Below are 26686 nucleotides of genomic sequence, written 5' to 3' on the forward strand. Positions count from 1 at the left end.
AAAACAGGTAAAGATTTTACAGTTGAAACTATGGATGAGAGAAGAGTTAAGTAGATGACACTGAGGGAGCAATTAAATGCTGCTTTGTAAAAAGTTTGCAAGTACAGATTTTGAAATAAAAGTTCCAGAAGTTCAGAGCGAGTACAGAAAGCTGCTTGACAGAAGTGGGGGAAGCTGAGGGATTAAACTCACTAAGAGGATTTTGAGGCATGGGGAGTGACATGGTTGGGCAGTAGAAAGAGAAATCCTTTTACTCTGTCATGTTTAACTGAGGAATGAGGAATATCAGGGAACAAGAGGTTACAAAGGGAGGTAGCGAAAAAGGATCGAGAGGTGTGAATCACGGTATGTGCACAGGGAGTTAAAACAAGAACGACTTCACAGGACAGTGAGAGAGAGGAGACCCAAGTTTTTTAAATCCTGACACAGAGACAAATGAGAAATGGCAGACAATAAATATGAGAGTCTCTCTAACTATTCAGCTCTTCTGAAACCAAAGTCTGTTCTCATAGCCAGCATTTCTTGCAGGCTCCTGTAGGCCCTAGAGGTGTCTGCCAGTTGGCCTTCTCTTGCTCTCACAAACTCTCTTCTTCAGATATTTTGTTCTTGATGGTTGCATCTGGATTTAAATTCTGTATATGTAGTATTTTTTCATCCCTTTCCATGACTAATATTTTCAAGAACAGGTAATTCCTTTTAATTACTTTTTTCCCAGGTTAATACTGAGGTTTTCCAGAACAGCATTTCCTGGTACTGCCGCATCACCACATAATGCTGTTGCAAGGATTTGTTGCAATTTTAGGTATCTTAGGATGGGACTTCGTCTGAAGGCCCATCTTTAGCTTTCAGTGTTCAGTCCTGCAAAGGAATAGTATTGATTACTTTAAAGAAAGTCAGTGGAAAGAACACAAAATGTAGGCACAGGATGAGGAATGACAGGGGAGAATGATTGTAGAATAATTATGCATTTCTGAAGTGAGTGGGTTGGTGGGGGAGGAGGAGAAAATATCTGCACATAGTGTGAATAATTGCTTGAGATAAACTAAGCAGGGAATATTTAGATGGGATATCGTGAAAAGCTTCCTGAGAGAGAAGGTTAGCTGTCTACAGAATGGCCGATCACTTAGCTCCCCAGGTTTCCTGGATTTGTGTTTTAAACGTTTCAAATGCTACAAAATACTGACGAGGAGAAAAGTTTGCTGTCATATTGCATCTCTTCTGCCTCTAGTTTTCAGTCTAGTTTGTTTTGTTTTTTTTTTTTTTTTTTTTAGTTCCAGTATCTTATTAAACAAACTTCTACTTGAAAAAGCAAAACAAATTCCAATGTATGAATAAATAACCTTTGCTCAGCTGTCTTCTTACTGCAGAAGCCTTGGGATATGCCCAACGCAAAGAGGAGAAAGGGCTACAGGATTGTGGGCTGTCATATCCAAATCTCCAGGCTTGGAGTTGTGAACTGTTGCTTGTGCTTAAAGCTGAATTTTCTTTTATCCTTGACCACAATGGTTTTGGTTTATGTTCAGTCAGTGAAGATGACAGCAGCATGTCAGTTAGAAGTAGGGAGGGAGCTTTTCTTTTATTTAATGTAGCATTGTTTCCGTGACCTGGAAAGTTTGGGAGAAAAGCACAAAGGAAAAACAAAGGAGCTTCTGCAACATCTGCATGTGCAGCCTGCAAGAGAGTGATGATCTTTGTTTGCTAATTGCCCTTCCATGTAGTAGATAGCGAATGAACCAAAGGAAGCAGTGACAGAAATTACACAGCTGTCGGGAGAAGACTCCATTGCAATTATCTTTATGAGACACTTCTGGAACTGGCTGAACTTCTGCTGGCCTTGCACTTGCAGCCTTGTACATCTTTGATGCTACTTTGGTATTCACAATGTGTAGTTAGTATGTTTTCCTCTGTGCTCGTCCAACCCTTTGATCTCTTGTGTTCTGATGGAAATTGAAACTAGCCTGGACTCTTTCAGCAGCTTTCTGGAGATGACGTCTTCCACCTTCTGAAATGATCCATCTTCTCCCAATATACATTTTGGTGACATGTTTTTAGGACTCCTTCAGATGCTTCATGGTATAGTAAAAATCCAACTCTCAAGGCGAGGTATTTTGCATTTTAGGTGATGTTAACAGTGACTTGTTCAAACTGGATGCATTTTGTTGAGTTATGTGAAAGCTGCGTCGAAATTCTTTTAAAGACAATTTGTCCAACTTGGAGTTAAAGTGAGATCTAGCTGTATTTATATCTAAGCGTCTCATGGAAAAGAGAGATGAATTGACTGTCTGCTGTCTAAGAAGTGTTACTTCACGGGGATACTGGAAATTTGAGGATATTTGCTGGACATTGGTCCTAATTGCTGGCTATTTACATGGAAAATTAATGTATGGAGCATGTTATATAAACCAAAGGAAACAATAAATACTGTAAACATTCCTTGGTTCAGATGGATGCGGCCAGACTAATCAAAACTATATTTAAACTGTGTTAGCTGTAAGTGTTTAGACAAGATCCAACAAATTGTTTCTTGGCTGCTGTGGAGAAGGCTTATATCCAGCTTCAAAGGATTTTACACAAGGTCAGAGTTTTCTTATGCTTCCCTTCTATAAAAGCCATGAGAAAAAAAAACCCTGTGTCCTTCTCTGCTTTCCCACTCTTGATATGAATGTTATTGCTTGCGCTGATGTCCTGAATGCATTGTTTGCTAGTTGTCTTATGCATCCCCTTTCATAAAAATGAAGGGGCTCCCACCCTCAGCCATGATAGTCTAGAGAAAAATGTTTTAGGTTATTGTACATCTTTTACTTGAATTTTAATTCTGTAATCTATTAGCACTGTCCCCTGCTTCCTTTGTGCTGCTTTTTTTTTTTTTTAATCTGTCAAAATTCACATTTTCTTGTTTTGGCGTAGGACACTTTAACATGCCATCTATTACACAATTTAGGCACGTGGCCAGTGCTCAATTTCTTCAAATACTGTACGAGAAGAGTCCTTACAGCAAGCACTGGGAGAGGAGAAACTTCAAACCAAACCACCAGGCGTACACAATGGCTTTTATGCCTGTGGTTAACATGTTCTAACTAATAGACCTAACTAGTACTTTCATTTATAAAGGATGTGCTGTCAAAGCCCTTGACACTGACAACTATATTTTTTCCGGTAAATATATACAAACATTTAAAAAATAAATATTTGCACATTAGTAAAATGTGACCCTTGCAGAAAAAGTATAATCAGACCACGTTTCTTGTTTACTAACCTACTGCCCACAGAATATTGCTTGGAGTCATTCTCTGTAGAGATGCTTCTCTGGCAAAAGCTTGCAGTCTGTTGTGGTAGGCATCTGCATTTTGACAGAAATGAGCATACTGTCTGTATATGCAGGAAAGAGCTTTTTTGGGAATCAGTCAAACTCCATACTGCACCAAATCCAATCATTGTCCCCTGCAGCTGTAAAGCACATATCTTTACACTGATTTTAGGCAATGTACATGTATGCAAACAGTGCTTTTTAATCAACAAGTGATTTCCCACTGTGATGGGGAGAGGGAGGGAACATACAGGGATGCTGGACACATCACTAAACCCCATGGAAGTTATTCAGACATTGTGATGGATTCTGGGAAACTCTGCAATAAAGTAGTCCTTAATTGTAGGTTCAATTAGACAAAAAAATTTTAAAAACCCAAACAAACAAACAAACTCAGAATACAGTCCAGACCCTGTGGATCACATGGGAGGGAGAATTGGGAGTAACATATTTTTAGCTCAAATACTAATTTATTTGAATGGTTCTGACATCATCTGTTTTCTGGATTAAAAACATTTCTGTTCAAAAGGTCTTTTGTCTCCTATACATAAAGAAAATCCAGGTATATGTTCGCTGGAATTTCAACCACTAGCCATATGGTCACCGTTAAATATTCCTAATGTGATAGTAATATACTTCATAATTTGTCTTCTATTGAGAACCTTGGAAAAGCAGTTTTGTTGCTATGGCTGATTGGCATGGAGAAATTGCCTTTAAAATAATGACTGGCACGAAGAAATTGCCTTTAAAAAAAAATATATATATAATAGTAATCTCAAGCCAAGAAATATGATTTAAAATCTAGTAAATTGTGGGTTTATGAAAAATTGTGTATAAGGTCCTGGATTTAGGGGGAAGGCAAACACTTTGCAAAAACAAAATGCAGAGGCATTGAGGGCAGATTCTTTGGTTTACTTTAATGCGTTGTTATTACTGGCCTAGATAGTCTCACCATCAGTATTTCCCCTCAAGTATAAGAAAATGTGCTTCTCTGGTTTTGGTATGATTCTAGGTTCCACAATGTTACTTCAGAAAAGGAATTTGCTACAAATGTCATGCTAAGAACTTTAATCTTGTAACACACTATTGTATTTTGTATGTGCATGCACTTTCTCATATTGAAAAACATGTGCATCTCATTTTATATATAAACTGTTGTTGATATAAGTCTTTGATGATCTGAGATTAGATTCTGAAAGCTAAAAATGTAATAACTTGTGGGACATTTAAGGGTACTTGAAATGTTGCGTGTTCTGGTTAGAATGCGTACACACGTCATATGTAAAGACGTATGGCCCATTATGAAGTTCTGAAGATGAACGGTGCTTTATGAAGTGTTTTCTGGTTTTCTTCTCCGTTTCTTCCACGGTGGTCAAGCTGTCAATAAATAGGCTCTAGGGGCTGAATTAATTGAGAGGCAATGGGGGTTGAATATTGGAAAGGCAGGAGAAAAGAATGAAATCAGATGATAAAGTAGCTTTCCAGGAATGACGTAAAATGCCTGCATGTCTCGTTTGCACCGTCTCTGGTTGCCGAATGGAGGTTGCCGTCTCCCGTCTATCCATACTATGAGTATTCATTTTCCTGTCTTTCAGATCAAGTTGCTCTGATTCAGCCCGAGTTGGGCAGTGGGAGAGGAGAGGAACATCTTGAGGAGAGAAATGCTCTCTCTTTTGATTTGCCCGGTAGCCACAGTGACCCACGGAAGGTGGCTCACCCCTCACACCTGTGAGGGAAACCCTGTCAGGTGCACTGGGGTCCAGATTCCACCCTGAAGTTTAAAAAATGGCAGTGGGGAGAGTGGAAGGGAGATTTTAGTTGCAACCTGATGCTTAAGCTTTTCTTGCTCATGAAAACCAGTGTGGGCATATGGGTGTGACTGCTGATCAAGATGGTCTGGTGAGCAAGCGACAGAAGGTCTCCAGACACTGTTATGGCAACTACGGTGAAGGTGGTGTGTGGGGATGCCAGGACAACCCCGTGATGGAAAATGGTTGGCATTTCTAGGACAACTTTCATTACGTGAAACGTCTGTTTAACACCCATCCTTTGCCAGTGCAGTTCCTGCTCAATGTACCTTGAGCTCTTATTATGCTTTGTCCTTCTTCCCAGAGGAAACTCTGGTCTCTCGTAACCACTTAAAAGCTTTTTCTGCAGTACATTTACAGCCTGGTTTTCAGTCCTTTTTATGCTTCTTGGTGTTCCCTTGGGTTAATTCGGAGAGGTTGTGTCCTTAGTACAAGAATCTGCTGTAGCTCAACAGAGAGAGATCACTGTTGAGGCAATCTAGTGCACTTTTCATATGTGTTTGCATGTGTTCTCTGAACTTCTGGAACTCAGTTGTCCCTTCACTGGTGACATGCTCAGAGCAAATGACACGTTACAACACTGCCAATCAATATAGGAGTTGCCAAGATCTGTCCCCAGCCAGCGGTTTATATCAATTTCTTCCTTCAAACCTATGCTGATTTGATGATTCTGGCAACAAGTCACAGACAATTCTGGTGAAATACTTGAGTCGGAGTCAACGCTTTCTACAGAACTGCAGAAATTTTTCATCTGCAGCTTTCTTTTTACCTCATTTGACTTCTTTATTGTTTCTACTAACTTCTTGCGTCATATCTTTTTAAAGAAATGAAACATTAGCTAGCTTTTTTTGGAAAAGCATGTTTACTGGAAAATGTAGAATAGCGCTGTGTCAGTTGTGGAATAGAAAGTAGGTGTAAGGTTCCTTGTCAGCTGGCAAAGTTTGTAGGCAAAGTCCTAGAAATATTTCAGTTCTGTGCCTTTTTGCCTTTCGTGTGGCTCAGTTACAATTGTAATGGTGTAATTATGGTAGCAGTGTTCGTATCGGATGTTCTGCAGCTGGGAAGAATAAACAACAGTTACTAGAGTGAGATCTGCAACTACACTCTGGGTTATGTTGATGTAGGAGGTTGCAGAAAATGAGTAGGCAGCGTACTTGGTTTGTTGATACACGCGTTGCAGAGGACCTGTTCTTTGGAGCAGCTTTTCCAAGAAGGTGTCTTTGACACCTGTTGTTCAAGTAAGTTATCCTGCCAAGCTGAGGGGTTTCAGTATGACAGGAGTAGCAGCCCACGAGCAGAGTGGTTTTGCCTTTTTCGCTCTGAGTAACAGAACAAGGTAATTTCCATTTTGTTTCATTGGTAACATGCAAAATCCAGGTAAACACTTTTGCTTACTGTTGTTCAGGAAGACCAGTCTAATAAATGTTCGAGTTTCCTGCTTGTCCTCATCGTCAGCAGGAGGAGAAGAGTTTAGAGAGACCTACAGATTCCAGTTGGTTATTCTGAAATGGTTGCTCTACTAAATTCACTAACGTGGGAATAAAAATTTCGGAATGCACTCAAATGATAAACATACGAACCAGATTTTTCATGCATTTACTTCTGATAACGAGGACTGGAGTGTATGCATTAGGAGAATCTTGTTCTCCATGCCCCTAATTCTCTACGTGCAATCTTGTCGGAGGTTTATTTAAAGGCTAGAGTAAGTTTCTTTTAACATTCAACCATTAAAATATTTAGGTGGGTACAGCCCTGATATAATCTTAACTAAACATACCTCTCTATCTGATTAATCCGGGTCATGTAATCAGTTCTGTGTACTACTGTGATAACCATTGTGTTTAATTTTGAAAGTTAAAGGCATGAAAACTAATAAAATTAGAATAGGAGCCTCTGAGAACAGTGCCTGAAGGAGAAATTAATTTCATTTCAACACAAACAGATATGAAATGAAGTACAAATAGAAGAGCGGTAATAATTTTAGTATGACACAAGGTTTCAATAAAAAAATCCAACAACCTTTATTGGATTCAGTGTCGGGGTTGTGGAGGCTGAATGAATATAGGGTCTTTTAAATGCGTTTTGGAGGTGATTGAAGGCTGATGCGTAATAGCAGTCAGTGGTGTTTACCAGCTGGTTAGCCCGAGCTATGTAGATGTCAGAATTTCAGTGAGCATACATTCCTTCTGTCATGTGTGAAAATTGAGGGGTGCAGGGATAGTTAAGTAAATAAGTTGTTTCAACTTGCAGCCGTAGGAAGAGAAACTAGAGGGAGATGGCATTGGCAGAGACACGCGACCTTTCAGATGAAGGTCGGGGATTCAAATCTGAGGTGAAGTGACAGGGAGTATTAGGTAGCACTGACAGACTTTGAGTGGCCTAGGGACATAAAGTTGATGTTAAGTCCAAGTAGAGAGAAACACCCATCACACAAATCTACCTGTGTAACCTGGACCTAGCTGGTATTTCTGGTGCTTTTCTTTCTGTTTTCCTCTCTGTAGCTGGGCACAGGGGAAAAAAATTTCTGCTGTGAACATTGTCACAAGCTGAAAAAGTTTCCCATGCTGTGGGGGGCATGAAGAAATTTGTGCCTGTGAAAATGTCCGAGATGATACCAACCTGCAGCCTTTCCCGAGATGCTTGATAAGGGGGGGGATGGAGACCAATATCTAAAGCATGTCTTGGCTTGATTCCAGACTGTGGCCGTAAGGACACCTCTCTCAATTTCAGGATGAGGGCTATAATCCGTCTGCTTGTCCCTTGCAATGGATACTCAAATGCTTCACACAAGCTGGATCAGTTCCAAACAAGATAACTTCCATTTTCTGGTATCCCCCCGGCCTGTGGTAATCACACCATGATTTTGGAAAGAAGCAGGACAAGGCACGTGTGTATCTCCTCCTTTCAGTTACTGCGGTTGACTTGTTTTTCACCTTTCTCCGGGGATTTTGCAGAGCTATGAGTTATCCATCTGCTGTCTGTTCTGTGCAAGGGAAACACTGGCTCGTGCCTGACGTGCACCTATTAAAAGATGGCAACAGGCAGTAGTCATGCAGCGCTCAGACAACTCGTGTGCTTGAACTGCTTTCCAGCCTTGCAGTATGCTAAATGTCTTGAAGTGTGTGTTGCCACTGTTTTTTCCTGCTTTGCCAAAGCTGAACTTTGCACCAGGCTTTCTGAAGTCCCTTGCACTCCGAATGCATTCCAGAGCCCTTGCATTACTGGTTCCAAAAAACTGAATCTCTCCTGACTTTGAGCAGATATGCCACCCTGGGAATCATCCTGACAACAGTTGTCTCATCTGGTCTTTTACAGAAGTTGTTTGAGTTTGGTAGAGCAGCCTCTTCTCCATCTTTCTGAAAGCTTGCGTCAAACACACTTTGAGTTCCACAATAGTATATAAACAAAGAAATTAAGGACAGATAAACATGAAGGGTGAGCTTTCACTTTGTATCAAAACTCCGGGTTTTTGAGATACTCTAATGGCAACTGAGGAGGGAAATCCATCAGTGTTACTTACAAGTACTTAGCTGTGTCTCTGTGAGTACGACTCTTCTATTTTGGTGGGGCTGTGCACAGGTATTAGAGATTGTGGACTGAGTTTTCTTTTCTGTAAAGAGATACAGCTCCAGTAATTTCACCATAAGACAGGGACTTTGAGTCTCTTCTTCTTAGTATTTTTCAGGAATGCTGTCATAAATATGGGAAGAAATCTTTACTGTATCCCTTACATAATAAACAGTTGTTTAGTCCCGTTTTACTGATAAAGAGATCAAGACAATATAATTAGCTAATATGAATTTAGAAATAAGAAATTAATGATTTTCTAAGTCCACATTTAAGCCTCAATAGAAATGCTGGTTTAATTATCAGAAACTGAAAAAAAAAACCCCAAAGGAACTGTAATTGGTGAAGGAGGAATTGTAATCTGAAAATGATGTTGAGACTTTGAAGACAAGTCTCATACAGTATGTAAAGCAATTGTTTTGGGGTCAGTATAAGATGAAGACTTTTTCATGTTGCAAGCCAAAAAATGTCCTGTTTCTGTGGGTTCTTGAATCAGTTCATGAAACTATTAGACAAAAATTGCAAACAATTCCATAAAATGGATTTCATACTGACTTTAATTTTTACCATGATTTTGACTGCCCTAAGTAGAAAAGAGGTCTTTTATATAGTAAAATACTATATTGAAGATTACAGTTAGACTTTAGCTGTCTGGATCTTGAAGGACATACTTGAGTTTGGTAGAATTGATTTCCAAGCTGTGTTCTGCTTTTTGAATCCCTTTAATGAAACTTTCAGAGCCAAAAGAAATGTGGATTATTTATAGAGCCAGAAGCAAATGTGAATTATTCGTTCTGGAATCAGTGTCATAATTACAGAGATCTCTGGAGATCTTGTAGTCCAACCCTGTGGTCAAAGCCAGATGAGCTAGAGCAGGTCGTGTAGCGCTTGGGTGTTGAATATCTCCAAGACTGGAGACCCCACAGCCTCTCTGGGTAGCAGTTCCAGTATTCATAGAATCATAAAATCGTCTAGGTTGGAAGGGATCTTTAAGGTCATTGGATCCAACCATTAACGCCACCAAGTCCACCACTAAACCACGTCCCTAAGCACCACATCTACCCATCTTTTAAATGCCTCAAGGGATGGTGATTCAACCCCTTCCCTGGGCAGCCATCCCACCGTGCCTCTGGGATCCCAAGGAGGTGGCAGCCCTGCAGCTGCACGCAGACCTCTGGTTCTCCTGCCCGTTCCCCGTGCTGCGTGCGCTGGCATTCGAGTCATCACTTCATAGTAACTTCCCACCCCACCCCAGTGGGTCGCCGCACTTCTGGAAATGCGTGAAGTTAGCACTGCGCTGAGAAGCTTATTCTGCACTTTAAGAGAGAAACAATGTACATATGGGAAAGAGAAATTAACATTTTGTGTACACATTAGAAAATTCATAAGGAATAATATGAATCTTAAAAAAACCCTGAGACAAGTAAAAAGATAATCTTAGCAAAATTCTGAAAAAAAAACTAGTGCAGATGCCAGGAATGTAGGATAAGCCATAGAAATAAAAAAGGGTTGCGGTAACCGTATGAAAGACGAGTGGAGTGTTTTAGCGTGCTTCACAACGAAATCCGTGACGTAGCAGAGGAAGAAATGGCAAGGACCTGGCCTATGCGTGGATTTGTGGAGTAAGGGGACAGTGTCAGAAGAGCCTCCGTCACAGGCTGGAGTGGCAGCCGTGAGCACAGGCCTGTGAATGTGTGACCATGGAAATACTTAATGCTGGAGAGTGGGAAGTTTCTGCCATCACGGCAGAAAGGTGTGGAGTCACCTCCCACGAGAGAGTAGCGAGGACAAGAGACATCACCGGTTCGGATAGATCATTGTCACTGTAGAAGGGGGATGATGAGACAGTTTTGGGAGAACTGATTACGTGATCAGCGCTCCTTTTAGTATATATAATGGTGGACGACAATGGTGTGGTAAAAGTCAGGAATTTAATTTCCATTGCGTTCGGCTGGGGGTGATTATGTAAGATTAAGTAAAAGTTTCTGGAGATGTAAAATTACGAGGCAGGCTTGTGAGCTGCAGGGAGGGCTCAGTAGGGCACATTTAAAAAAAGCTTCGAATAGGTATTAGGAAAAATGTTTTCCTAATAACAAACTTTGAAACAGTTTGTCCAGAGAGGTTGTGGCATCTCCATCTTTGCATAGTATCACAGTGTACAAGTAGGAAAGTTTTGTAAATGCTTCAGTTAAAGAAGCAGCACTAGGCATTAATGTTTATTTTAGCTGAGATTTATTTTGATATCTGAGAAAAGAAGTTTCAAAGAGAAAACATTTGTGAGTGTTGCTAGATCTGTAGTAATATGGTAGAAGCATATATATCCCTAAAGTGAAAAATATACAAAGACTCTCTAGATTATAAAATAATCCCCTCATACACAAATCATCTACTACATTTGTAAGTGAAGTCTTCCTTTGGGAAGTGTAGAAAAAGGATTGTTTTTCCCTGCACATCAGGTCAGACTTTGTTTCAGCTTTCAGACATGGGGATTTGCAGAGATTCTTTGCTTATCTTTAAACTAGAGAAATAGCAGCTACAACATCATTTTTATGCAAGGGTATGTGATATTTTGGTGATAACCTAATTTTTTTTTAGATGGAGTTATTAATGTATTTTTTTTTCTCTTAAAACCTCTAGACGTGGGCTTCAATGTATAAATTAAAATCCTTATTTTCAAAATACAATATTATTAAGAGTGGTATTATTTCTGAAATGTTACAGCTCAGGAAACGGGACATAAAAGATTCTAGGGAACTTGAATATGGAAATGCTGTCTTTAAAACCCAACATTTAATAAGAAATTGGTAGTCATTTCAATACTTGGTTATCTTTTGAATGCTCATATAGTTTCTATGTCCTATTACCTTGACTACAATTCCCTTCTCAGTAATAACTTCTTTTCAGACTACTTTTCTCCTTCACTGTCCTATATGCCGTAAATGAGATCAGCCCATGCTATTTAACTACTCAGTGGTTTTGAGATTCACTTCAAACAGGGAGGTTTGGTTGCAGTACTTTCTAAGAACACTTTATTTTCAATCACTTTTACCAAGTAGAGATTCAGCTTTAAAGAGTTTACTGTATATTGTGACACAGAGGCTCTTTGAAGGTTAATCAGCTTTTTAGCAGTAATAGGGTTGGATTCTTGTGTGACTAAGTGAGTCACTTCTGTTTCATGTGCAGATCTATCATTTAATCGGAAGCCTGGAAGACTTACTACGCTACATATTAAGTAGAAAAGACGTTTTTTGTTTTAATCATTTTTTTCTTTCTGAACTTCCCTGTATCTTTAGGACTGTAAATTAGTTGAGACAGCTAGACTGATTATTTGAGAACCATTCCTAATGCGCGTGAAATCTAATAAAAGGAGCAGTACAGTGAAGTCATATTATTTGGACACCAAAGCTAAAAACTAATTTGAAGAAATATTCTTATATACACAAAATAAAATCCACTAAATGTGGTAATGTTCCTGATTTACATTTAGGGCATGTTTTAATCCAATTGCAGTTTAACTGGAGGCAGTTAGTGTTTTCTTAAAGGCAAGTGCAGAAACTCACAAATCTTTTTTCACATATTTGTAGCCCAAAACAAATCTTTGGGAAATGGTCAGGGTAGGCTTTCACAAAGAGTTTTTACCAAGTAAGCATTTTTTACAACCGAGCATCTCTGATATAGCTCCGTGCTTGAATTTAGCTGTTGAAGTTGATGGAATTACACTCAAAAGTGTAGACCTATCTTTAAACATAAGGGGGCAAAGTATTTTTTCTGGTAGTAATGAAGTGCACTTTTTTAAAACCAGGAGAATTTATATTAAAATATATGTACATTATGTATGTATATATCTAACCTTGCATGTAAATCTAATTCTAATCCCATGGCATATAGTGCTATTCTGCCGACGGGCACTCAATTTTGTCAGTTTTGTCTTCCCCAAGCGCTGAGATGCTGAGCTTGACATAATCAATCATGGTATAGATACAAGATGCAGTGTCCCTGCAAGAACTATATGACCATTTTAAATGGTTGTCTTTATTCTGCAGTGCTTGAGAAGTTTCCTTCAAGGCTCTACCATGCTGCTGGAAGAGCTGGGTTGGATTCCAGAAAGGAAGATGATGTGTGATGCATTTGCAGCAGTCTGTGTGCTGCTGCCACCGCACATAAGATTACAAGTTCTGCCTTGTTGAGATTTCGGAAGGCCTGTGATGGAAAACACAAGGGACTGATTTACAGAATCTTGCTGCATGATGCAAGTAAATAACTACTATCAATATTTTAAAACTTGAGGATTGTTCCTTTGTATAAAGGAATGTGGTTCTGCCTGGACATGAAGTATCAAGTAGGAAGAGTTGATCAGTCTTAATTTGTTATTTGTGTTGCTGAGTGAGTTGATGAGAGAAAGGTTTGAGGTGGAGTAGGGAAGAGAATGGGCAAGGGCACAAAACCTGTTTACGTGCTAACATTTTATTCCATTAAGGTGACAGAACTTTTTCCTAAAAAATGAGAAAGCGAATGCAGTCTGCAGACTAAGACTTACTTCAAAAGAGGGAGATGACTGTGGACACTACTGCCATCTTTGCTACGCGGGTAAGCATTAGAAAAGCGTATTGCTCGGTGTTGCCATCTTCCAGAACCTATTTGCAAGCACTACTGCGGATGATGCTAATACATCCTAAAACTGCCACGACAGATTTACTACTCTTAATTTGCAAATCTGTGTATATGAAGACTTTATTTAATCATTGTTTTGAAGGCAAGTTAAGCATGATGGGCTTGAATTTAGTCCGGTATGCTGGTTTATTTGCCCGCTAGTTAGGTATATGATATGATGCCTTTCTCTTTTCCCTTGTTCTCATGCTGTTAACACAGTGAAATGAAGAAAATCTTTAGATCCTTATAAACTGAAGCCATCTGGCAGTTCATAGTTGTTGTGCTATCCAAATGTGTAGATTACTCAAAACGTACTCCCTGTGCTTGAGAGCACAGGCCTGAATTTGGTGCTGGGTTCCTCTGTCTCGGAAGCTGGGATTAAGAGTTTCTCAGTCATGGTTTAGTTAGCATCAGAAATTTTGATTGGGACTGGGGACAATAGGAAATTGTGAAGTGAGAGAGTGCTTGTGAGAGTAAAAAGAGTAATGAGTGTCTGGGGAAGGAGAGACTTTATAGGCAATTTTTGGATTAGATTGAATAGGGGGTCCTAATTCTAATCTGATTTCTGTTTTCCTCTAATTTTGGTCCAAACATAAATCAACTGTATGTGGTGTTCATATGTGTAAGTTAAGTATTGTACAAATATCCCATGCGCTGGGAAGGGATTCATGCAGGAAAAATACCCAGTAAAACAATGCAAGGCCTTACTGTGGTACCTAGAGCTTACAATGGACCTATTTAGAAGCAAACGGAAGAAAAAAGAAATAAAGAAATTTGAATAGAAATGCTTTTCATGAGTTTCTAGGTAATTGGGAACTGGGCTGGAATACCATAGACCTGTGTTGCCTGAACAAATGACTAACTCGTGGCAATATTTGGCTGAAAATGTAGACGAGCAGTTGAAAAGAACTTGAGTTACAGTCTAGAGCACTTCACTGTTTTAGCTCGAAGCTTTGGCACACAGACACATGGGGTTTGAGTGTGTCTTGGCTAAAGAAGCTTGATCAGGTTCTGATATCCTGTTTAGTTCTTGGTCATCTCATTCTTTGTGTATGTGATCCTTGTGTAAGTTTTCTGTCCTCTCCATTCAAGTTAAGGTGCTCCTTACCTTCCCTGTCTGTTAGAGGAGGATGTAAGGAAAAATGCTTTTCAGTAGTGTGGATAATGAAAGTTATTACTAAGCTTTTCTAAGAGAATGCATTGATAGCCAGATTCCATCAAGAAAAGTCCTATTTTGTGGACCCTCACCTCTATCCATGAAGTCGTCTTCATCCATGAAGGGCAAAGATGAATGATGACTTCATTACTCTTCCATTACCATCTACCTCAGTGACATGAAATGACTTTGCATGCTGGTTTTCACAACTTGATACACACGTTATTCTAGATGAGATTCTGTGATTGAAAACGTTACTTACAGTTCTTTCCTAATGTTTATTATTTATGATCGCTAATGTGCATAGAAAGAAGCCTTTGCCTTGTACTTCTACAGGAGCAAGTGGGATTGCGGAGACTAAGTAAAGTGGAATAGTCTTTTCTCAAAATTCCCTCTAACCAAGCACAAGGTAGTTCCCTACATTTTGTGAAGTTACTGCGTGAAAAATGCAATAGGCATGTGTGGCTATGTATGGAATGGGAGATTATTTTTTAGTGGCAAAAGACATCCTGCTTAGAAATGGATAACTTCATGACCTATGCAAATGTATGTGAAGGGGTGGTTCCTCTTCTTAACCTTCTTGGTTTTAAGATATGAAATATATAAATAGCTATTTATGTAGAAATATAAAATATAATATAAATTTCAAAATATTTCAATATGCTTGATTGAAATTCTGGGCATGACTTAAAGGCATCCAATAGAGGTCATAATACTGGTGCAGAAGGAAATAGAATAACTCATCTTCTTTTTGTAATGTTTCCTGCAGTTTCCCTTCTGTCACATTGTCTCAGGACTGTGTCTAAGTAGCATTTCTTAGCTGTGTCATTGCAGGAAAGTCAAATCTTAAGTTGTCAGGTTGCATGAGAACTGTCTTATCCTAAATTTATTTTTGGTCAATTTGGCAAATGTGTATTGCTGTATTTGTACTGTCCTATACAGTTCCTTGTGGTTTCTCTGTATATTTAAAATACTTATACATACATATGCTTACTTACATTGCTTTGCAATGCTTACATTCTATTGGCATGTGCTGACATTTCTATAGGGATGTTTTGCGCAAATGTTAGTGATTAGTCTATGTGTAGATTTGGAGCTAAGCGCCACGTAACAGATTTGAAAGCGATGTGGGAAATGCAGTAATCATACTTACATGATAGCTTTAACTGCCTTTGTTATTAGCCCAACTGTACAGAGAATTATAGTACTATTATTTTATAATATTATTTTAAATAATATAGTGGTTTAGAGTGAATTTTAGAAATTTTTCCATTCATTGCCTAGACACGTTATATCTACTTAAAGACCAAGATAAACATAGCGGTTTTCTTATTTTATGACTGTGTCTTATTTTAAGAATGTCTATGGCTAACTATCAGCAGGATCGTGGAAAATTTCATTTTAGCTGCTGCTGCAGAAGCATGATAGCTAAAAAAACAACTGTTCCAAAAAAACTTTCACATAGAAGTACATTGGTTGTATTTATGTAATTGGTCTTGGCATCAGCTTGAGTAATTTGAGTAAACGTTCATCCATAAAATTATCTGACTTTCTCAATCCATTTGAACCTTGATCTGTTTTGGTGTAATGTTCTGGAGTTGGTAAAGATGCTTCGTGATTGGAGTCTGTAACCCCAAGTGGGATTACACCACTTTCTTCTGATTCAGAATTTCCTGCTGTTGCAATATTTGTTGTTTCACAGAAATGAGAAGTAATTCCCTCTCAGATGCTCATGTTGCGATTGCTGCCAGGGAACAGCGTTAGTGAAGTATTCTTTCACTGCTAAAGACAGGGCATTGTTTGTATTGTAAACTTGGTACTCAATGAGTTTACAAACTTTTTGTAAATAATTCACTTCAGCTTGAAGCTGTTTCCCAAGAGGGTGAACAGTTGTCTTCTTCAAACCAATTTTTGCTTTAAGAACAAACAAAGCACATGGCGATTTTGAAGTTGTGGAATAGCCATCATTTGTACTGCAGACACTTGTGCTTTTACTCAAACCCTTTTCTGTTCTTTCTTTTTTTTTTTTTTTTTAATGTATTGTTTGCAAATTTCTTATCGAGTGAACAGTAACAAGTCTGCATCAGTCGGCCACAAAATGTGGTGGTGTTTGAGCTCTGTCCTCCGTGGGCAGGTTGCAGCAGGGCTGCACGTGCATCCCAAGCTCTCAAAGCAGGATCAGTCACGCGTTGCCTGCACCGCCTGCACAAGCGTCTGCATGTGTCTGTGTGCTCAGTCCTCCCTTGTAAGAAAACAAAAAGAGCAAGGACTACCGCAGCGAGCACTTCTTTTCTGCTCTCATTTCACAAAGGTTTCTACCTCCAAAGCTGGCATGGCTTTTCTTAGATTATCTGGTTTCAAGCTACGTTGCTATTGTAGCAGAGGGCTGCCGCAGATTAAGTACTTCTACTGCAGGGCAGCATCCCTGGAAAACGTGCTCTTTGCAGTCTCTCACCCCGGGCTTGGGAGGATCGTGACATTAAATGGCAGGAATACCTCCTGAGTAAATCTGAGGCTTTTACAGAGGGTCCTGCCGTCCAAATTTAAGTGCTTTTGAAGGAGGGGAGGTTTTGGAATAAAAGCTGCGGCATGTCTGTCTACTACCAAAAAAACTGAGCCCGTGCTGGAAAGCAAGCACATGTTTAGCTAAGGCTGGGTGAGCGGAAAAGAGAGTTGAAACATCTGAGAAGGAAAGAGTAAGCTGCTCTTCAGATTTTGATCACGAGCTTTTCCAGCTTCTAAGACGTGACACTTTTGGTTTGTGTAATGCACACATTTATAAACATTTCATAGTGTATTTTCTAAATTTAAGGAGTTTTGGTGCATTCTGGTTGGACATATGGCAATACAATATATATGACTAGTAATTTGTCTTGGCCCTTGTTTAGTGCAAAGGGGCCCTTTTAGTTATGCTACAGGAGTTCATCTTTGCTGTACTCTGTTGCCATGATCTGTTTGTGCGCTATTTTTAATAATCAGTGAAAACTTACTGAGATTTCTCTCACATGAAGTGGAAAATAGAGGTTTTCATGGTTGAGCCCCAAGTTAGTTCCTTGCAACGTTAGCTGCATGCTCGATAGCATAGGCTTTCACCCTCCAGGGGTGATAATAGGAAAAATTCATTGTGTTCTCATTATCAATGGTAGAGCAGTTGTCCTCCAATGTATGAAAGCTGAGGTGATATGCCAGGAGAGCTTCATCCTTTAGGGAGAAGAAGGTGGGAGGAAGAACAAGTATTTTTCACCTTATTCTAGAGCCCACAACTCTGAGAGCTGATTGCCGTCAGCCGGACAGGGAGTTGGCCCATACATGGCCAGTTTTGGGCAGGACACAGACAGATGCTACAGCATCTCCTTCAGTTTTTCCTCAGTGCTCAGTTGTGATAGGTTGGATGCTTCCATTTCCACCCTCTCCCAAGGGCACTTTTTACTGGTACCAGTTCTTCAAAGACTCCTGGAGCACTGTAGCGGCTCCCTACTCTTGTTTTTAACATATTGCATCATTTTACCACACTGCCTGCTCAGCTCAGAGTTCTCATCCATCCTTGACCCCTCTATTGCAATCGCAGATCCATCAGACCTTCAGCTTCAGGTCCAGTTAGGGAACTGTCTCACTTCTGGTATTGGTCTGATGCTGCTTGTCGACATTTGAAGAGTTTAGATCTGAAAGTGGGTGTTTCTGGAGAAACATGCGCTTTTATACTCTACTCTAGCCATAAAACTTTCTTTGCAGAAACCCGTCTGGGACTTGCTACCATGTAGTTTTTAATTTAAAATATCCTTATGACTAATGGAACTATAAAATACCTTGTCATTGTTGTAGCACATAGGGGATCCAGTAATAAATTAGAGGTCCTCTGTGGCAAGTACCATGGATATATAATAAACCAACAGTGTCTGGGAACACTTCAGTCTAAGTTTATATTTCTTACTTATGCAACCAAAAATAGGGTTAATTTCATGCCTGAGGGCTTAAGCAGACAGCATAGGAAAGAAATTTTCACCATTCTGCAATGTAGTAGCCCTGTATCTCTGGAAAGTATGCACTTTTTAATGTACAAGACAAAACCTTTCATTTAAGCATTCCTCACAGCATATCTAGTTTGATTCAGGCAGTGGTCTGAGACAGTAGGATGCATTTGGTCTTCCCAGAGTTGTATTGAGTGACTAGAGAATGAGAGTTTTATTTGAAATGTTTCCTTCCTCCTGCTCTAAACTAAAAAGCCAAATTTATGACAAAATCATTTACATGCTTAAATGCCGAACTGACTTTTCTGATTGAGTGTTTTCATGTAGATATGTTTTCTCATAATTGCTTTTCCAGATTGTATTGGTCAGTGGACATCTGGACAGCTGGGACGTTGGGCAGGGAGCTATGGACGACGGTGGTGGAGCATTTATATCATGGGAAGCATTATCACTCATTAAGGATCTGGGTAAATATTTAATTTTGAAGTATTTTCAATTAAATCAAAATATTTTCAATGCATTACATTTCCAGGACATTTTGTATGTTGTCTAAACTGGATTTTCTATTTTTCTCTGAGCACAAATATTCATACTTAGTATAAATATTTTGCAAATTTGTCTGTTAAACTCCTTCATTCATCATAGGGGTCATCCAAAAGCAACACATCAGCCAACGATCTAGAAAGTACTTTGAGCCTGCATGGTCACCATCATCACAGAATGAAAGTTCAGGATAAGATATATCTAGGTAACTTAGAAGGAAGTCACTCCTTTTTGTTTTTTCTTAATGAGTTCCTCCCTATTAATGAAGATGAATATTCGTGAAGTCACAGATAGCCTTTGATAGTTTTCTTTACCTTTTAAGCTGACATTTTCATCCAACATATACCTATATGTTTCACTGTCCTGCACATTGCTTTTACAGTGGCTACTCAGTTAATTTAATTCCCAACCCCTTACCTCGCTCTTGATAACTTCTCAAGACAATTTCATCTAAGTGTTTCTCAAGAATGTGTAACTGGGATTGGATCCAGGCAATGATGCTATTTCTGGTCTTTTTCCTTTCATCTATATGTAAAGAGATTCAGAAAAACTGTCTCGAAGCTTCCCAGAAGTTCACGTTTCCAATATATGTATTTCAATTGTTATGTTGTTTTTTTTTTTTCTTGAATGCTCTTCCTAAATAAGTTTATATCCTGCTGGAACTTGTTCCACCGAATGTCGATAGGTACATCTATACCATCAAGCTAGCGGGTTCTCAGCTTTGCTCTTGAAGGCTGATTTCCTGATTATGCTGCTTTTATGTTGCTGTGTGCTTGGGCTCCGCTTTGGACTGTGACAGCTGATTTCCTTGGCAGTGGTAATCCAGATCAGAGGAAGCACACACCTGAGTCTCATCGCTACAAGGATACAGTTCTGTCAAATTTGTTTTAACCATGGTGTCCTGTCAAATGTTGTGGGCTCATATGGCTCATCAAGTAACATTTGACACTGAGGCCTGGCACACCAGAGTATCATGCTAGAATAGGTTGTGGGATGCAAAGCCACCTTCTCCTTCCAGGGATCACTTCTTTGAATCTCTCCTAGTAATCAGCAGGATGACAATGTGAGCGGGTTCTGGAGTTTAGTCTGTAGATCAGCTGGACGCTTCTGAAGCTGATATTCCAGCACACAGGCTGTCAACCCTGGACTTGCTGGTCTCCCTCCTCCAGAATTTCTGCTGAGCAGAAGTATGAGTTGAACTAAATCCCCATGCTCTCGATAAATAAGAAGGAGATACAGAAGGAGAGAAAGAGGAAAAGGCATCTTCTAGCCTGGATAAATCTGTTCCAGTAGTGCTATGGATAAATACCACTGTGGACTTGCTCAGCCTACTGTCTCCTGGTTTGTATAGCCCCCCCTGTGTGGGATCTAAAAAGCCAATTTCTTCTACTCACGGGCTTCATCTGACTTGTGGGTAGAAGTGGGCTGCAGACAGCGTGTTATTGTACAAGGGTGTGGTCTACACATGCCTACATAGGGTGTGTTTGGTGGGAGAGGTGGTCCACAAGGTAAGATGAGACAGGGCCGGTGTATGTGCAAGAGGGACCTATGGTTGCGCAGTCATCCGCCTGTGTTCTCCAGTTAACCCAGCCATTTTGGTCTGCTGTCCTGCTGTTCCCAGTCTGACGTAGCCTAGTCTGATTTCCGGTCTCCAAACTACGAATTCCGGTCTTATTGATTGATCTGTAGGTTTTTGCTGGTTTTACTTCCATATGGGCTTTTGTCACTATACCCTTCAGAACTAGTTCAAAACAGGCTCAGATTGTCAAGTTGACGTCCAAGGATGCTTTTCCCCGTGCATCAGATGGAATCTATTTTTCCTCATCATTCCCATTTTCCAGAACTGTAACCTGTGGTCAAGAGGAATGCACCACGTATTCATTAAAAACTAAAATCAGCTGCTGCTCCAGCTCTTAGCTCTGGCAGACTTTAAGTAAGAAACTATCGTTCCCTGCTTCCGATCAGAAGGATTTGTGCACTTGAACAATCTCAGTGTTTCTTGAAGAGCTCTTTGTAGACGAGCTCTGTTTTGCGATTAGCCACTCTCATATTTCAGTGGTGAACATCAGACATCCTTGTGAATTCCTGTTCCTTTATTTTGCGTTATTTGAACCTCTTATCTCTCATTTTCCCAGCCTCGGAATGATTGGAATATCAGTCTGTGACTGAAAACAAAGTGGATCTGTTTTAATTTTTTGTCTTTTAAAAGTAAACTAAAGAGGATTCATTTACAGAAGAATCCAGGCCCACTCCTTCTTTTAGTATTTTTTAATCTTTCTTGTATGATTCTTGGAAAATTTTCTATGCTCCCTCTACCTTCAGGAAAAAAGAACCCAATTATGCTTCTGTGTTTGCTGACTATTCCATTCAGAATAAACTGTTTTGTGTCTCTTAAAGGCAAGTTCATGGTGGCACTGTATAATTCTTATTCACTGGGTTTCCCTTCACGCATGACTGAAATGCATCACCCTCTGCTTGTTCAAATATTTGATTTCCTCTGGTAGTAGCTTGTGTGTTTGCTGTACGACCTGTGGTGAAATGCTGTTTTCTCAGCTGGGAAATGCCGGAGCCTTTGCTGATGTCCCCTGTTCTGGACAGCTGTTGTGTTAAGCTCTTCTTCTCATACCAGTGTTCTGCAGGAACGTAAGGCTGGGAGAGGACTTCTGGGTCGTCACATCTACCTGTGGGTAACGATGTGGGATAGGGCCTTTCATAAACTGTCTTCCATAGCAGATTGTTTAATACAGATTTTATATCTTATGATGGACATAAAATCTGACAAAAAGGAAAGCAAAATAACAGATGTGCAGATTGTGTGAGAAATGAATTAATGAGTTTTATTTAAAAACACTTCCATAGATTGTGTTTTGAGTTAGCATTATATTTTGAACTTGATTTAATATCCTTTTGGACCCTGATAAATATAGTCTCAGACTAGCCCACCGAGTACATTTGGCATGGGGATAAGAAAATTAAACTGGCTTGTCTATATGCTCATGTAGATTTTTTTTTTTTTTTTACTGTTTCCTAGGGGTCTTCAAGCCATGGTGCATTGTGTAGCCATAAAAACTGTGTCGGCATGTGGTATAACTGATTTTACAGATGTGGAGATAGGAGCTGAAAGCTGAAGCAAGCATTCTGAAAAATGAATTTAAGAATATGAATTTTGTAGCGTGTGGTGGGGACTACTACCACTACTTCTGCCATGGTCCTTTGGTTCCATGAAAGCGAGATATTACTGTACTATTTAAGCAGGTTTTTTCAGTCATGATCTAATAACACTTCATCATGATATCACTGTGACCCTTGGACGTGGCTGGTGAACACAAGCTATGCCTGTTAATTAGGATTTTCATAATTCCATGCATTACTTGAAAAATGATTATAGTTTAAATACCATTCTGTACTTTCAACATAACCCCCTTCACAAAGCATTTAATTGCTAGTGGCTTGGGGCCAAATACATGAATTCATTAAAAAATAATTAAAATTATAGTTTAACTTATATTTTATATTTTATATTAAGGATAAGTTACCTTTTATTTTAAGCAGTGCAGTTTATTTTCTTGCCTCAAGTAAAATTCTTTAACAGTTTTTGCTTTTATTTCTAAATAAAGCATTTACTTAATGTGTTAGCCTTTATATTTCCTGAATCTTCAGTGTTGGCTTTTTTTTCTTTTAATTGAGCTGACAGATTTGTACCATGTTTTTTGTAGATTTCCAGACACTATAATAATTACATGTTCCCTGTAAGGACACGTAACAGTAGCACAGTCTCAAGTAATTTTACACAGAGTCTTCAGCTCTTCAGCCTTTTGATAGGAGTTTTTTTTCCATTTCACTTTATGACTTCACATGGAAGTGAAGGGGTTTTTTTTTTTGAGAGAAAGGAAACTACATGAAGGCCAGACTGAACTGAAATAATTCCATAATATATTACCAGAAAGTGGAATAAAAAAAATTAATTCATGTAAAATCCCATATATACATTTCAAAAGAGTAGTACCTAAAAAACATAGGGCCAGATTGTGAACTACTATGGTTTTTGAAGGCGGTTTAGAGCTATAACAATTTAGTTACACCTGGAAAGTAGAAAAGCTAAAAGGTGGAGAGTTTCAAGTTTGTTTGAATACTGTGCTTCTAATAGCTGTAATGTCTCTCTGCCCATCTTCCACACTGTGGTGATGGGAAGGGGTACCTGCTGGCGGTGCCGTTCCCTCTCCTCCTTCTCCAGGGAGGAAGCACAGGCAGCAAATTCAGAGCGAACACTGACTTTTAGATGGTTACATTTCAGCAAGGTGGATCTTCCTCCACGTGGCTTTTCCACAGACACCCTGTGCAGAAAACATCTCTTCTTTTCTGTGTGGCTGCTGCTTCGCTCTCCACACACCCCGTTCAGCAACCTACAGTTCAAGGTCAGCACCGGCTTGTGCAGCTGTTGGTACCAGCGGTGGTTGTAGACATCTCTGGACCTGAGTGAACGGAAGTGTTTTCCTTTTTGCACCCATATCAGCATCTCTGTATCAACTCTACTCTTACAATCGCTTGCTTAGCTAGTAGCTAATCTCAGAAAAATTCACCAAATAGCGGCCACATTGACTGATGTTATCCAAAGGGGTCTTCTCCCCTGGTTAACGCTGAAGTTTAATGAAGCACAAAGGAGAGAAACCAGTATTTTTTTTCCTGGAACTCTTAAAGCTTATATATGCCACTGATCAGCAAGATCTGTGACGAGCTGCTTCATGGCTTATGTGCTTAGAAAACGAAGAACTAGAAGTGTTTCCACAGAAGTTGTTTATGTGAGGAAAGATGAAAGTTTCAATGGGTTGTTGCTCTTTATTCCTCTTTCTGGGAATAAAGACATCTTTAGAGATGCTGAGGCAGTCTGTGAGCTGGTCTGAACTGGTAAACTCCCTTTCCTTCAGTGGAGCTGGAGCTGTTGTGATTAGCTGAGGGTTTCTAGTGCTTAAGAAATTATGCTTCATAACTGCAGGCAGGGTGTCCGAGGCAGTAAGCTTGTGCAATGTGCAGTTTGCCTGCAGCTGCGTCTGGCAGCTACCGCCCTCCCCAGCCCTCTGCGGGTTTTAACCTTTTGATCAATTTTAACTAAATTTGATAGAGGCATAAAAATATTTGGAATATGAAGTTCCGATATGTTCTTTGCAAATGGGTGATTGAGGAGAGATGGGCGAGTGCATTTGTGTCCCAACTGAGGGAAAGGCAGGAAGAAACTCCACTTTTATCCTTTCCCTATGGTGGCGAATGCCTGGTCAATCAGCACACGTCTAGCTTTGCTGTAAGCACCAGAGCCTCTTTCTTTTTAATCTGTCTGCGAACTCTGTGTGATAGGTAGCAAATATTGCCACGGCGGGAGTAAGAGTGTTGTTTAGGGTAATTTAGAGACGATGGGAAGCCACTGGGGGTGTTTTAGGGAGGAAGAGCTGGGGGGTTCCCGTCTTTAAGCTGAGGGAATCCATGGGGTGTTGCATGAGCTGTGATGTGGTGTGGTGTGGCCCTACAGCATTTGGAAGCTGTAGGAGAGGCAGCACTCAAGCAAATTGGGTTTTCTGGTTTTGCACAAGAACAGCTGTGTTGCTGATTACAGTCTAGAAACCTCAAACCCAGCTTGTTTTCAGGTTGCATTTATAATTCTCAAATTTTACATTTGTTAGTTTGCGTGCAAAAAAGATGTCTCTGGAGATGGCCGGTGCCATTTGCCTCAGCATTTTCATGTTAGTCTGGGTAATGCTCTGGTGTCATTTGAAACACAGTTTCTCTCTGGATGTTGGTTGCCAGTTTCTGTGAAGGAGGTATTTGTGTCCCTCTCCCACCATTTCAAGCCTTCTGCTGCCGCTGTGTTGGTCTCGCTCAAGACTAATACTCATGTACGATGTATTTGAGCAAGAAGCAGGTAGTATGCATCTGATGATTTCAGAGCTTTAGCCAGTGCTGCCTCTTTGCTCCCCGTCCAGCCGCATTCCTGCATCACTTGGCCGAGGGGCATTTCCCGGCCGAGGCCACAGGCCCTCTGCCCTCCTCCCACCCCGGGGAGCGCCCTGCCAAAGCCACCTCCTGCTCCAGCGCTAGAAACACCGGACTTTTATCCTTAAAGGGAGCTCGAGGGAGCTGAATAATGACAGTAACAGAGAAAGGTCTTTAAAAGGTGGTCGTATGGCAGTGTTGGCTTTCCTGAGCATAATATTTTAAGCCTTGTAACTGCAGTAGAGAGCCCACTGGAGTTAGAGATGCAGCGGATTTTGATGGATGAGTTTCACTGCTGTCTTCTGAGAAACTTCAGGCATGAACTGTTGTGTCTCTTTTTAATTAAAACAGCTGGAGCCTTTTTTTTTTTCTTTCTTTTAAGAAGAGGAGCTGACAGGGTATGCTACTTGACACTACAGTCTGGTTTATTTTCAGAGTGTCATCTCTGCTAGCACAGGAGGAATCAAATAGTCAACAGGTCCTTTGTTCACATCCCAAGTTTCTTTCAGCAACATTTACCCACATGCTCTCTCTCCTTGTTCAGAAGTGTGTTTTCTACCTTTCCCTGGCTGTGTTTGGGTCTCGCTTGCTCCATCGCTAGTCAGCTCTTGGTACCCTGCCAGGCCCAGAGGTGCACACGTGTCCACCAGCTACTGCCCAGTCTGTGTGTTTACAAGGTGCACCTTCGTAAGAAGCCCAGTGGCTGTGCTGCAAATTTGGCAAATCACAGACTTGTCCTCTTTCCCTTCAACTGCTTGAACTGCAGCAGCGTAAGCCATTGCCAGTTACTGCTATCTGAACTCCTGCCTGTGTTGAAGTAGTCGGTGTAGACTTCAGGAAAGGCTGCACTCCAAAGACCACTATAGTGATGGATTATGGTTCAGAGGAAACATTTCCCAGCTTTTGCTGTTGTCTTCTGCACTGAGCTCATGTTCAGTCATGTCTGCGTGCCACATGAGACCAGGAAGTCTCCTGCTCAGACTGGGCCCCCAGGTGCTTCTGGGAATCCTGGTTCTTTCATGTAAAAAAAATATTTGCTATGGGGAGCTGCCAGAGCCAGCGAATACCAGGAGTCAAGTAGATGAACAGGGCACATTTTCCTCTTCCGCACCCAGGGCAGGATGCCTGATGCCATTGCTGCTAGAGCAGCCTGATGAAGGAAAGAGGATTGTTGACAAAGTCTAATCCCAGCCATCGCACCTTTTACATGGCTTTCCTACATTCCTAGACGATGATCTATACGTACATGAGAAAGGGAGAAATGTATGGTGATAGGTGCTGTGCATACTTCCCCCTCTTTGCCAGCGTTATGGGGAAATGGAACTTCATGAATAAACTTTCCTATAGATGTAGACTTGGATCTGGTATAACCAAATCTCTGTTGTATAGGATAAAGGCACGGAAAACTACAGAGGTGTTTTTAAAACAATGCACGTAACAATTTTAAGGTACTACCTGAATTACATTTTATGTAACTCATAATTAGTTGATCAGACAGTTCCTTTCCCCTTAAAAGTTATTTAAAATTGAAATTGTAACTCTCATCTGAATTATACCCGTGACTAATATGCCTGGAAAACCGTAAGACAGTTTTTTATGCAGTTCAGTGTAGTCTTTGTATGAAGTTACATTTCTGGAGTCCAAATTCACTGGCTAATATATGAGGACTAAAGATATGTTTTATTAAAAAAAAAAGATCACTGGA

At 40.2% G+C, this 26686-nt stretch overlaps 1 protein-coding gene across 1 annotated transcript in view; it reads left to right on the forward strand.

Annotated features, from left to right (window-relative positions):
- CPQ (carboxypeptidase Q) overlaps positions 1-26686 on the forward strand; it is a 167282-nt gene that overhangs the window by 88646 nt on the left and 51950 nt on the right. The window contains exon 6 of the mRNA XM_082479462.1: positions 18812-18923. Within this exon, the coding sequence (XP_082335588.1) occupies positions 18812-18923 (112 nt within the window). The remainder of the gene's footprint in view (positions 1-18811; positions 18924-26686) is intronic.

The sequence above is a fragment of the Vanellus vanellus genome, assembly GCF_965231255.1.
Source record: "Vanellus vanellus genome assembly, chromosome: 2".
NCBI lineage: Eukaryota > Metazoa > Chordata > Aves > Charadriiformes > Charadriidae > Vanellus > Vanellus vanellus.